The sequence below is a fragment of the Pinus tabuliformis genome, chromosome 1_2, assembly GCF_031772625.1.
Source record: "Pinus tabuliformis cultivar Carrire ecotype Pingquan chromosome 1_2, CPIR1, whole genome shotgun sequence".
Classification (NCBI taxonomy): Eukaryota; Viridiplantae; Streptophyta; class Pinopsida; order Pinales; family Pinaceae; genus Pinus; species Pinus tabuliformis.
In genome coordinates, this window is record NC_142298.1 from 571,177,984 (window position 1) to 571,190,737 (window position 12,754).

A 12,754-nucleotide genomic window follows, 5' to 3' on the forward strand; every position below is an offset into this window, starting at 1 on the left:
AATGTCATTTTCAATTTGTTTTGTGTATGTTTGGCTAGAATCTTGCAGGCCAATCTTATTGGTGCAACATCACCATTAGTTGGTTATTTCACACCTGTCAACTTCCCTAGCTATCACAAAACCATAAAAATCCCAAGCAAATAATCCTCCTTGACTCTGGAATTCTGTGTCCCTTGACTCAACCTGTTTTTTTCGAAATATTTACATTGTTTCCAATGGTGAAGAAATAACGAGGGGATATCACATTTAGTATTACTAAATGTTTTAGGAAAATCTAGAGTGAAGACATTATGGAACAAGTTAGGGTCTTTGTATCAATCTAAGTCCCTAGTGAACAAATTGTTCTTATAGAAGAAGATGTATAACTTGAGGATGAAGTATCAAGACTTGATGATAAAGCATATGAAGGCCTTCAGTATTTTGGTAAGTCGGTTATTGTTTGTTGCAATTAAGATTTCATATGAAGATAAATTTATCAATTTGTTGTGTTCTTTACCAGGATCATGTGATAGTTTGGTTGTTGCCATAGGTATTGATGCAACTACTTTAGTTTCAATGAAATAGTCTCATCCTTGTTAAATGAGGAGATGAGACAGAAAATCATGGAAAGTCAAAGCATAGAAGCCTTCTCTATAATAGGACACTCCTAGGTTAGAAAAAAATAAGTCCTTAAGTGGGAGATCTAAATCTAGAGGAGGATCTAAATCTCTAAGAAAATTTGTAAAGGTATGTTGGAGATTTGATGTTGGTCCTTCTACAAATGCAAAAACCTCCATAAACAAAGGAGTGGATGTATACTTGACTTCTTCAAGTAGACATATGGATCGTAAGGCATGGTTAGGCGACTCATATGCATATCTTCATATAACCCCTTATAGGGAGTGGCACTGTATGTATGAAAGATATGATGGCAACGATGTTTTCCTAGGAGATGAATGATAATAGCTAGAATAGTAGGATGAGAAAAGTTAAGTTGAAGCTCATGGATGGAAGGATTAGAACACTCCTTGATGTTCTACACATCCCATGATTGGGTATATATTTTATTTCTATGAGCAAGATGAATGATGTAGGTGTAAAAATAGTGTTTGAAAAGGAAACCTATAGGAAGGTTCAAGTAGCAATGGTATTGCAAAAAAAAGTCAATATTGGAACTTTGTATAATATGTTGGGAATAACTATTAATAATGGATATAATATTTGTATTGTTCTTGAGAGTGAATTTAAATGATGAAAAACTCCTACAATCTCTAGAGTAAAAACTATGCTATAAAATAAAATAATAAAACATACCAAAGGAAAAAGTGCATAATAAATATATAAATTAAAGTTTGATTAATTCTTTATTTTGCCATACCATACATTTAAACCATGTAATACATTCTTTCAACCATACAATTAGTTCTTTCTTTCCATTACTTCTTTACTTTACATAAAACCATATGTTCTCTCTTCTACTATTAATCCCCACCTCTATGGCTATGATTTTTTATTTTCCAACTTCAGTTTCGATACTTGAGATTCTTGATCACATCTCATCCTCATGAGACCCTTATGGCCTTTATAGTTTTGCATCTTCTACCTTATAATGACTACTCCCCGTTTCTTTTTACTATACTTAGGCATTTGTACTAAATTTTGTAAATTAAATTAGTAATTTGGAAGGTGGTTGTGGTAAATAGATAAGTAGCTAATTATTTATTTAAAACATAGTTTGATATAGTTTATAAAATATATTTATATATTGTTCAGAAGGAAGGAAAGTGATGGTCGTTAACGCACATTAAAATTTTAAAAGGCTAAGAAGAACACAATAGAGATCCCAATGTTGTCCAAGAATTTAATACATACTCCAATGAGAAGGATCAACAAATAACTTTTACCCATTAAGAGGAAATAATGGAAAAAATATATTATACTATGTTTAAGGAATTGGTTCCACACTCTATGAATGTGAGGGGAACTTAGTGATCCTTTAAAGCAGTTGTGCAATCCAGGGCAGGCCAATGTGGTGTTCCTTACAATGATGAACTCAATGAAGGAGTGTTTTAATAAAATTATGATTGAGCGGGATTTCAAGCAATTCTTGGATGACCAAAAGTGCACTTGACTCAAGTATGTGTAATGGATGACCAAAAATGCATGTGTAATGTTTGATGGTTACTTAATACTCTATACAACACTGAATCCATTGGTTATATATATATATATATATATATATATATATATATATATATATATATATATAATCCATTGTTTTATCTATATCTATTTATATATTTTTTTTTCTATGTATATTTATTTTTGCTATTTAGTGGTTTAATGTATAATTAATAAAAAGAGAAATTTAGTTGAATCTTTAGAATTAATTTTATCATTATTTTGAAAAACAAATTTAAAAATAAAAAACTATATTAATGAAAAACTATTTTCAATTAGTTTTTTTGTTGGTTCAATTTTATTGAAATATTATGTTTAATTGTGTTTATAAATTGTCAAAACAATTACAATTGGCGTGAATGTTAAATTAGTCTAGATCTATCTTAACTCTAGATCTACTCCTTATCAAATTTCTCTTAACTTTAAAAAGATTTGCACTTCAAGAGATTTAATCTCATTGCATGCTCGATACAATTAAGAAATTAAGATAAATCTACACTGGTTATATATATATATATATATATATATATATATATATATATATATATATATACTATCTCCAAAATTATGGGTTGTTAAGCCCAAAAATACTTAAAGATAAATTGACTATTTTACTTTAATTTTAATTTAATTTAATTTAATTTATTTCTATTTTTATGTGATTTGACTAAATCAAAATGTTTATAGAACAAAATAAGACATTACAATATTTCTTCCATACTCATTAGATATTACCTTGGAATGATTTAGAATAAATACTAAATAATTTTGACAAAATAAATACTATTCAATTACAATAATTTATCTCAATTATAAATAGTTATTAGTCCCTGCCGGGGACTATAAGCGATCGATAGATCGCTGACTTTGGGTTGACCGACGCGATTTTTGCAAATATTTGGCATATTTCCTAAGTCGAACTAAGGTTTACGGGGCGGAAAGGATTGGGGGTCTTATTACGCGCTTCGCATGGTTCGAGGCGAATGGCACGTGGCGCGCGTGAGGGGCACGTGGTTGCATGCGCTCTGGTGGTCTGATCGGCGGCCAGGTGTCCCTCCTCGAGATGCTGGAAAGTTCGGCTTGGGTTTTACTGTCTTCGCGGCATTTGGGTTGGTATTGTTACTTGCTTGTTTAGCTCTGCAGTCTGTGCGATTTTTCGTCTGCGGTGGAGTTCCTGCCTGCTCGGGTATTGTTACTTGCTTGTTTAGCTCTGCAGTCTGTGCGATTTTTCGTCTGCGGTGGAGTTCCTGCCTGCTCGGTGTGGCTTTGGTAAGTTCGGCTACTGTATGGCATTCTGGTTAAATACTGAGGGTTTCTGTTACCTGCATGCAAGAGTCCATGGTTATGTCGCTTCCGCAAGAAGCATTGCAGGTTATGGATGTGGTGCTTCGTCAAGCAGCTCTGAGAGTGTAAGCCTGCAATTTACCAAATAAATGATAACATTGTGGCTCTTTTTGCTTTTTGGATTTGCCATAAAATATGCTCTATAAATGCTTACAATATTTAATGTTTCCATTGGCAGTTTCATTGAAAAAGGGAGATCGTTCTTTGGGAAACACTTTGGCTTTGAGAAGCTTCAGGGGGGTTTGGTGGCCTATCGGGGGTTTTATCAATCTATTCGGCCCGTGCAAGATAATCTTCTCACTTTAAATATAGGTACGGTGTTGTTCTGATAACCAGCTTGAGAAAAATTCTTAAATCTTCTTGAATTTTGATATACACAAGTGTAAGAGATAATAATTTTGTGCCGTAGACATTGCTGCGGCGCCCTTCTATGACTCTGTCGAGTTACCAAGCTTTATTAGTGAGGCCTTTCGAAAAGACGTGCGGGGGTTGGACCGCGAATTTTCTAGAAATGACTCCGTCGGTGACGGGATGCGATCCAGGGTATGAGGAGTTTGTTTGCGTTCTTCTTCACGCTGTTTTGGTTGCAAGGACATGATTTCTTTTTCTAGTTGGGGATTTCCTTTCCTTTTGCTAACTGGAACATAAATATGACCAAGTGACTTGTAGCTTTTATATAATTTTTGTTTGTGCGGCAGTTGAAAAGGTTGCTTAAAGGTCTTCGTGTCGAAACTATTCATATCAGGCATAGTTATCGAATTAAAGGTTTGACTGATAGGCCTTTGGAGGTTTTAAGGTGTGTTAATTCTTAGGTTTAAGGGGCTTCCTGAAATTTATTGTTTTTATTTGGCTTTCTAGATATTGCTCAGATTTTTGTCTCTTCCTATTAGGAATTCAAAGCACGTGCATTGTTTTATTTAAACAGTTTTGATAGCAATGGAGTGAAACTCTCTATTGTCGACTATTTCCAACAACAGTACAAGCTGACTCTCCGATTGCGGGGCTTTCCGGCGATCGAAGCCGGTAATAAAGAGAAAAAGAAATATATTCCCATCGAGGTAAACTCTTATCGTATTTATGAAATATTGTGATGTGGTTGTTGTAGAATTATTGAGTTATTCTATTATGGCATCATCATGTCATTTATAAAATTATCGGATGCAGCTTTGTCGGATTCAAATGGATCAGCCTTATATCAAAGTTCTAACCGAACAACAACGAAGTGGTTTATTAAATCTAACTTGTTTACATCCCCAAGACCGAAGGGAGAGAACTAAAGTGGTAAGTCCATAGATCGTTCATCCGTGGCAATGTTGTTTCATACGTTCTTGCATTTTAGTATTAAGCAGAAATAACGTTACCTTTTTCGTTTTATCTTCAAAAGTCAACACCAAGAGAGTGAATCAATATACTTGTGTGTATGTGTTTTAGATTGGAGGACAATTGAGAGATTCAACTGCCAAAGATGCTGCCGAATTTGGTATTCAAATCAACACGTTGATGACAGAAGTCCCCGGGAGGGTCTTACCTCCACCAAAGGTACCTGTGATCATATATTTGAGCATTATCTATTTCTAACATATTTATTGAATGCTTTTTGTGGATTCTGTATCGTTTGTTTCATTGCAGATAATGTACAAGGCTTATGAAGAAAATCCAAGAGAAGGTTCATGGAATATGAGAGGAAAGGTATGCAATATATTAATTCCAAATTGTAGAAACTATGGTTTAGTTGGATAAGGTAGCCGACTTGTTTGACTCTCCCCAGCTTGTCTTTTAACATTTTGTACAGATTTGGGAGCATATGAATTTTCTTGCACAACATAACATCATTTTACCCTACTGCATGTGTGTACCGAGCTGTGCATATGATAAAATACCTTTCAGCAGCTTGATCTTATTAGTCCCTGCCGGGGACTATATGCGATCGATAGATCGCTGACTTTGGGTTGACCGACGCGATTTTTGATTATATTTGCGATATAACCTAAGTCGAACCAAGGTTTTGAGAGTGGAAAGGATTTGGGGTCTTATTACGCGCTTCGCATCGTTCGAGGTGAAGGGCACGTGGCGCAGGTGAAGGGCACGTGGTCGGCATGCGCTCTGGTGGTCTGATCGGCGGCCAGCTGTCCCTCCTCGAGATGCTGGAAAGTTCGGCTTGGGTTTTACTGTCTTCGCGGCATTTGGGTTGGTATTTTACTTGCTTGTTTAGCTCTGCAGTCTGTGCGATTTTTCGTCTGCGGTGGAGTTCCTGCCTGCTTGGGTATTGTTACTTGCTTGTTTAGCTGTGCAGTCTGTGCGATTTTTCGTCTGCGGTGGAGTTCCTGCCTGCTCGGTGTGGCTTTGGTAAGTTCGGCTACTGTATGGCATTCTGGTTAAATACTGAGGGTATACTGAGGGTTTCTCTTACCTGCATGCAAGAGTCCATGGTTATTTGAGCATTATAAGTTAATGGCATTCTCGTTGAATACTGAGGGTTTGTCTTCTGGTTAAATACTGAGGGTTTCTCTTACCTGCATGCAAGAGTCCATGGTTATTTGAGCATTATAAGTTAATGGCATTCTGGTTGAATACTGAGGGTTTGTCTTAGCTGTGGTCGGCATGCGCTGTGGTGGTCTGATCGGCGGCCAGCTGTTCCTCCTCGAGATGCTGGAAAGTTTGGCTTGGGTTTTACTGTCTTCGCGGCCTTTGGGTTTTACTGTCTTCGCGGCCTTTGGGTTGGTATTGTTACTTGCTTGTTTAGCTCTGCAGTCTGTGCGATTTTTCGTCTGCGGTGGAGTTCCTGCCTGCTCGGGTATTGTTACTTGCTTGTTTAGCTCTGCAGTCTGTGCGATTTTTCGTCTGCGGTGGAGTTGCTGCCTGCTCGGTGTGGCTTTGGTAAGTTCGGCAACACACCAACCTCGCTTTTACAAAACCATGCAGCCATTTAACACTTTTACCAACCATAACCCCTCTAACAACCTCAGGACATTTTAGACATACACACGACAAGAAAACGAAAACAAAGAGCACTTGGAACGTTCATGCAATTTCCTTAGATTCTCCAACTTATTTAACATTGAATCTCCTTCAGAGCCATTCAGTGGCAGCCAATTCGGCTTCAAAAGGCTTCAATGGCGACGGAGGAGCAAATTGAAGGACAATGCGAGGAAATGGACCGCGCCTGCTGCGTGGTTACAGGTGGCCGGGGTTTCGCAGCTCGCCATTTGGTAGTGAAGCTCATCCAATCCGATCTCTGGACTGTAAGAATTGCCGATTTGGCCCCCGAAATTGTATTGGACGAGGCCGAGGAGAATGGAACCCTGGGCCAGGCATTGCAATCGGGCCGTGCAGTATATTACAGTGCAGATCTCAGGGATAAGTCACAATTGCTCAAAGGTATTTAATCACTCAAAGAATTCCCCAATTTTGGGCAGGCTTAATGGTTTTTTTCTTTTCGAATCGATTTGCTTCCATATATATATATGATCTTGAGGCATTAATTGTCGAATCGCGGTTAATGTCAAGACAATGCCTCGAACTTTGCTTTTTTTTCTTAAATCTGGTTGTTTTAAATCTTATTTGCATTTTTTCTCTTTCCGAAAAAGTAGTAGAAATATTGCAATTTTGTCAATATAATGCCTTAATGTTACGGTTACCGGATATCTTAATTGGAATCAATGGTCATTTTAAATCTTAGCTACTTCTATTGTTTTCCCTGAACTAATTTTGCTAGCAAATCAGCGAACGTACATTCCGAAAGATGCAGTAATCGGCAAAATTATTAGCTAAAACCGAGTCTTACTGATTTCACAGGACATTTTGTGGAAGTTTTGATTCAGCTCGTAAGCTCAGCAGTTCTTGTAGAGTTGTAGAGTCTTGTTTCTATCAGTTGGAACTCTTTTAGTATTGTGTATGAGAATCCTGGCAGTCCAGGAGAATTGATGACTGATCATCTGTTGGGTGAAAATGAAAAGTTGAAGCATTTAGAACGATTGTTGGTGGATTCCTCCAAGTGGACTTCGAATCCTCAGCTTGCCTCTGTTCTGTGAGGAAACCAGGCAAAGTCCTCTCGATTCCGAGTCTGGCTTGTTCTTGTGTCGTACTTGTGGGTTTGACTCAATGTCTTAAGTCAAACACGACTTGACGAATCGAATTCCTAAGTCTCGCGAGTCAGATTCTGCCGCACATCCATAAAACGATGAACTCTTGTTTTTATTTTTTTCTGATGGATTTCCAACTGCAAACATTTCATCTGTACAGAATCTATGGTGTTTCGTTGTATGTACTTTTATTTGTCTAGGTCGAAACGATTTATGAGTTAAAATTTGCATTACATGTTTATTTTAATCTTTCATATTAGTGGAAATATATTTTTTCATCAACTTTAGTGTATTTTTTAGTTGCGGAGTTCTCCCCCAGCTTTTCCTGAGCCCCTGTCAAACTCTTACTGTACGACACCGTCAATTATATTGTTAAGACGAGTCTACTAATATTTTCAAAACCGAGTTTTGCATTAAATTGTCAAAGCATGAAGTATGAAATTTGAAAAGTGATAGTAAAACTACAAGGGACATTTAAACCAACCACATTTTGTCAATATTTGAAGCAGGATCACCCTTCCCAAATCAGTGAGAATGTGGGTGCCTGTTAAGCGTCGAGTTTCGTTTGAGTCCTAAGGTTTGCCATCTTAAAATATAAATAAAAATGAAGCATAACGTGGATACATTTCATTTGTATACTGCTGCAGAGGTTAATGACTACTTGTATTGTTTTTTGGCATGTAAGATAATTTTTCGGTTCCAGTGGACACATAAGGTCACTGGCTGGAAAAAAGCCACCTTGAGCCCCCACAGTGACCTCATTTGTCTTGGAAGATTGAAATCAAACTTGATCTGCAGTTTTTTTGTGGTTTTTGTAGGCCTCTTCTTCTTGGTTAATCCAGCTGTTGCTGCATTCTTTTGGAGGATATTGGACATTTACTGTCATGTTCTCTATTCAAGTCGTGGCCAAGATTTTGAAGTGGAACCTCTATGAGAACATTGATGGCAATAAAATGAACTAATGGCCATTGCATTGAAAGAAAACATTCAACAAGCTTAATCAACGCAATCAGTTGCTCTGTTGTATTGGGATGTCAACACCATCTACTCATCCAATTTGATTTGAATTATTTTCCAACATTACTGACTTGTATATTAGCTTATGACCATGAATTCATTTGACTTGTAACATGTAAAGCAATAGCGTCAAAAACACAACTCCCAAATATAACTGAGCAACACGTTAAACAGTGAAATTAGAGCCGATTATATAAGTGATCTCATATGCAGAGTTCTTTCGTGTCTCAAAATCAAGTCATTAAACAAAATCATGACAAACTATTAGTCATACGGATAATTGACGGCAGGAACTTTCTCTGAGGATAATCTGTAAGTTATAACTAATATGAAAGACAGTTACCCTTGAATATGCCCTACACGTTTCTATTGAATACCGTGTTATGGGAATGCTAGATCTACAAACATATAATTCAGAAAACTTTGGACAACAAGTAGAATTTGCAGCTCTGAATCACATTACTTTTGATATCTTGAAAGAAATGATGTACAAAGCAACAAGCTCAAAACTCTATCTGTCTAACATGACATTGAAGTGCCACAATTCTCTTTTATAGAATAAGAGACAAAGGGGAAATACTGAGAGGGAGGTGAATCAGTATTTCCCTTTTCTTTCTACAATTAGATTAGTTTGTTAACTTAAAACATCTAGAGCATTAAAAGAAACCATAAAACCATATCACATGAAGATCAGTACACCAGAATAATGTCCAAACAAGTGTCGTGTTATGTTTGATGTACATACAACATTTACCAGACAAGTCTGGAAGGAATTTTGTATGCAGTTCTTGATCTCCCTCCGACATTTTCCAACATTTGCCAACAATTCGTCTACTGTCCCTTTGTTGCTACTTTTTGATTTTGATTTCTTAGAACAAAAGCAGATTCCTTGCTGCAATTAAATTTCTATTTAAGATAATTAACCATAAATCTGTCTGCAAACACCAACCCCTGTAGTACTAACTATATGCTTTGTTTCAAAATTTAGTCAAATCGCAATATAAACAGTATTGGCAATTTCTTTGAGTTTGAGGACCCAATTCTTCGTCAATGGACTTCTGCCAGATTTGAAAGGTACACAACATTTGCAAAATTTTGTCAATTGCTGCTATCATGTTGGTTTTGTTGATCACTATTTCTGTACTAATGTCCTTGGCATTGTATATCACCTTTGGCAGTGTGACAGCAGCTGGTCAGCTTATCACAAAAACTACAGTTGAAGTTGTAACATCTAAACGCACAATTGCAGCCATTCTAGGAAAGTCTGGAAATGATCTTGTTAAAATTCAGTGGCTAGGCTGGTATAAAGAAGCATAAATTTCTGCAAATTCCATGGGATCCCCTTCAACTGAAATTTTTGAAACATGCAGACTTGGAATGAAGTGCTGTCATTGCTGTCAAAATGACATTGTATTGACAGAATGACAAAATGTTACAGCACAAATCCTATGTTCTTAAATGATCATCTTGTATCTGAACATTCATCTAGTGGAATGTTGCATTAATTATTAGTTGATAAAAATTGGCATTGGCAGTTTTTATTTTGTCTCTATGGCTCTTGATTCATTATGCTAATGTTTAATAAATTAGGCTCTTTATGTGTTATATATTTGATTTTATGTAGAAAATCAATGTTATAATTCAATTTGAACAAGTTTCATAAATATAAATTACTATCTACTATATTTAGTTACTTGAAATCATTTATCTAATATTTGGGTTTGTTTGTTTCTAATATTTGATAGCCATGTTGGTCATGCTTTACCATCATTCACCATTTTCTATCTACTATATTTAGTTACTTGAACTCATTTATTTAATAGTTGGGTTTGTTTATTTTTAATATTTGTTAACTACATTGCACACGCTTTACCATCATTCACCATTTTAATGATGATTGACCATTTTGACCATGGATTAGCGAGATGGCCATGCATTAGCATCACAACCATGTTAATTGTGATTAAACACTTTTTACTATTATTAATCATGATAAACATGCCAATTATAATTAAATTTAAAAATCTCTGATCCAATATAAAAATATTATTATTATTTGTTTTTATTTAATTATAATATCACACTCTATCTTTGATGTTTAAATAAATAATGCATTTTATGATTTAAATTACCCATATAATATTAAATACTGGTTATCCATTCATATTTAATTATAAGTATTAAATTATTTATAGTTTTAACTAAGTATAAATTTCCTATAATATTTTTATTATTCAGTATTCATAATGGAAAGATTACACTTCCAATCACAAAGAAATAAAATTCCTTGAATAAAAAGATTCCCACATTCAAATGAACTTTTATGTATTTTTTAAAACAGTGTTAATTGAATATGATTTTCATAATTTATAACATGTAATATCATTTCTCCCAGTTGTATTAACTTTGAAGTGGTATAGTCAATCTCCATTCTTTTATTATTTTCAATTATCGCATTTTTCGTCATTCTATATGTCATCATACCTCCTATGCTTATGTTATGCCAAATAAATGAATTATATTAAACTATACTCCCTAATTAAGATAATCACAAAATAGAAAAACAACTATGTTTAATGGCATCTGTTTATCTGTGACGTAAGTCCTTTCATCATACTTCGAAAAAATTTCAATAAAAAACTAACTTAGTTAAATGGAACACAGATATTGCAGAAAACAAGAGTATACAACACCAAAAGATAATGAATTTTTTCTTGCAGATCATGATCAATTTACATTTCAACTCGTAAAGTTTAAATGTTTTTTTTAATTTTAATCTGTTTATTTTAGTTTTTAATTTATAAAATAAACTTATCAAAATTACTTTGCTATTGTACTTAGATCCTATATTTACTAACCCAAAACTATAAAAAAGACCAAAAGTCATGTCCTTTTGCATCACAACAAATTATTAATTAAATGCAACAAATTACTAATTAGAAATTAGATGCAGGGTTTATTTTCTTTGCTAATTAGTAATTGGACAAATTTAAAGTTCACACTAAAGTTATGATAAACAATATTTTTAAATAAATATATCTTTTGTTCTTTTGACCATGGAATAATTCCCCAATCATTGACATTAACCTGAATGGTATCACTTATGTCCAAACATGTTACTAGATATCTAATCTTTTAATCATGGGTTCAAGACTCCATAATTTTTAAATGCTTAAGTTCTTCTTTGACTTTCGAGAATGATTTATCTAAATATTGAACACTCTCCACCACGAATTTAATTAACAAATTTATATTCATAATAATGTTTATTTGCTCATTATCATTTTATGAATATTTCCATAATATTCAAATGTAAAAAAATAACAAAATTCTATCTTTTATGCACCGTGAATTCATTATTATGCATTTAAATATATTTTATACCTCGTGCTTATTAAAATACATAACTTACTTTAACACTCTCTAATTCTTCATACATTATAATGCATTACTATTACCTTTTATAGTTTTTTTCCGTCAAGTTTTCCATGATTCACTCTTAAATTTTATTACATTTTAATTATTAATCTAAACATTTTTAAATCATGACACATTGGAAAATTACATCTAAAACTAATCTTACATTTATCACAATTCTTACTTAACAAATGCAAAGTTCATTATATTTCACTCTTTGCATAAAGTCAAAAATTCCATACAACAATTCGCTATCCAATTCACTAAATCTTAATACAAGTAAGCATGCCTACAACACACTAGTAATGCAAACCAGCTCTGATGATAATGCAAATTAAACACAAACTAAATCTCATAATAATAACTCACCAAACTGTTTTGTTAACCGGCAGGGACTAGCGCCACAACAATGACTCCTTGTTTAAATATAAAATTAATAAATTATGTAATTACCCTAGAAACTTTATTCATTTATACCAACTCAATTTGCCTTGGCGTTTTCAAATATACGATTAATCATATATCATCTATTTTTCAAATATACGATTAATAACACAATTTAGTCAATAACCTAACTGATTCACTTAGATAAACTTTAGAAGTTTTTGTTTTATCAGGTCGAATTACAAATCATCCCATAAACAAAACGCTTGTTCAAGTAACCCAAAGAGAGGTAGTGTTTGTTTACTACATTGGGCACAGGTTATTAACTAATTTGGAACATATTGATATAT

At 34.2% G+C, this 12,754-nt stretch overlaps 1 protein-coding gene across 1 annotated transcript; it reads left to right on the forward strand.

The window, feature by feature from the left end:
- Nucleotides 1-3,504: 3,504 nt before the first annotated feature.
- On the forward strand, nucleotides 3,505-5,619 carry LOC149206885 (protein argonaute 10-like). The gene is made up of 9 exons (XM_089397821.1): nucleotides 3,505-3,569; nucleotides 3,683-3,816; nucleotides 3,914-4,047; nucleotides 4,203-4,300; nucleotides 4,430-4,562; nucleotides 4,669-4,785; nucleotides 4,936-5,043; nucleotides 5,134-5,193; nucleotides 5,497-5,619. Exons 1-9 carry the CDS (start codon nucleotides 3,505-3,507, stop codon nucleotides 5,617-5,619), a joined length of 972 nt encoding a protein of 323 aa, XP_089253947.1.
- The last annotated feature ends 7,135 nt before the right edge of the window (nucleotides 5,620-12,754 follow it).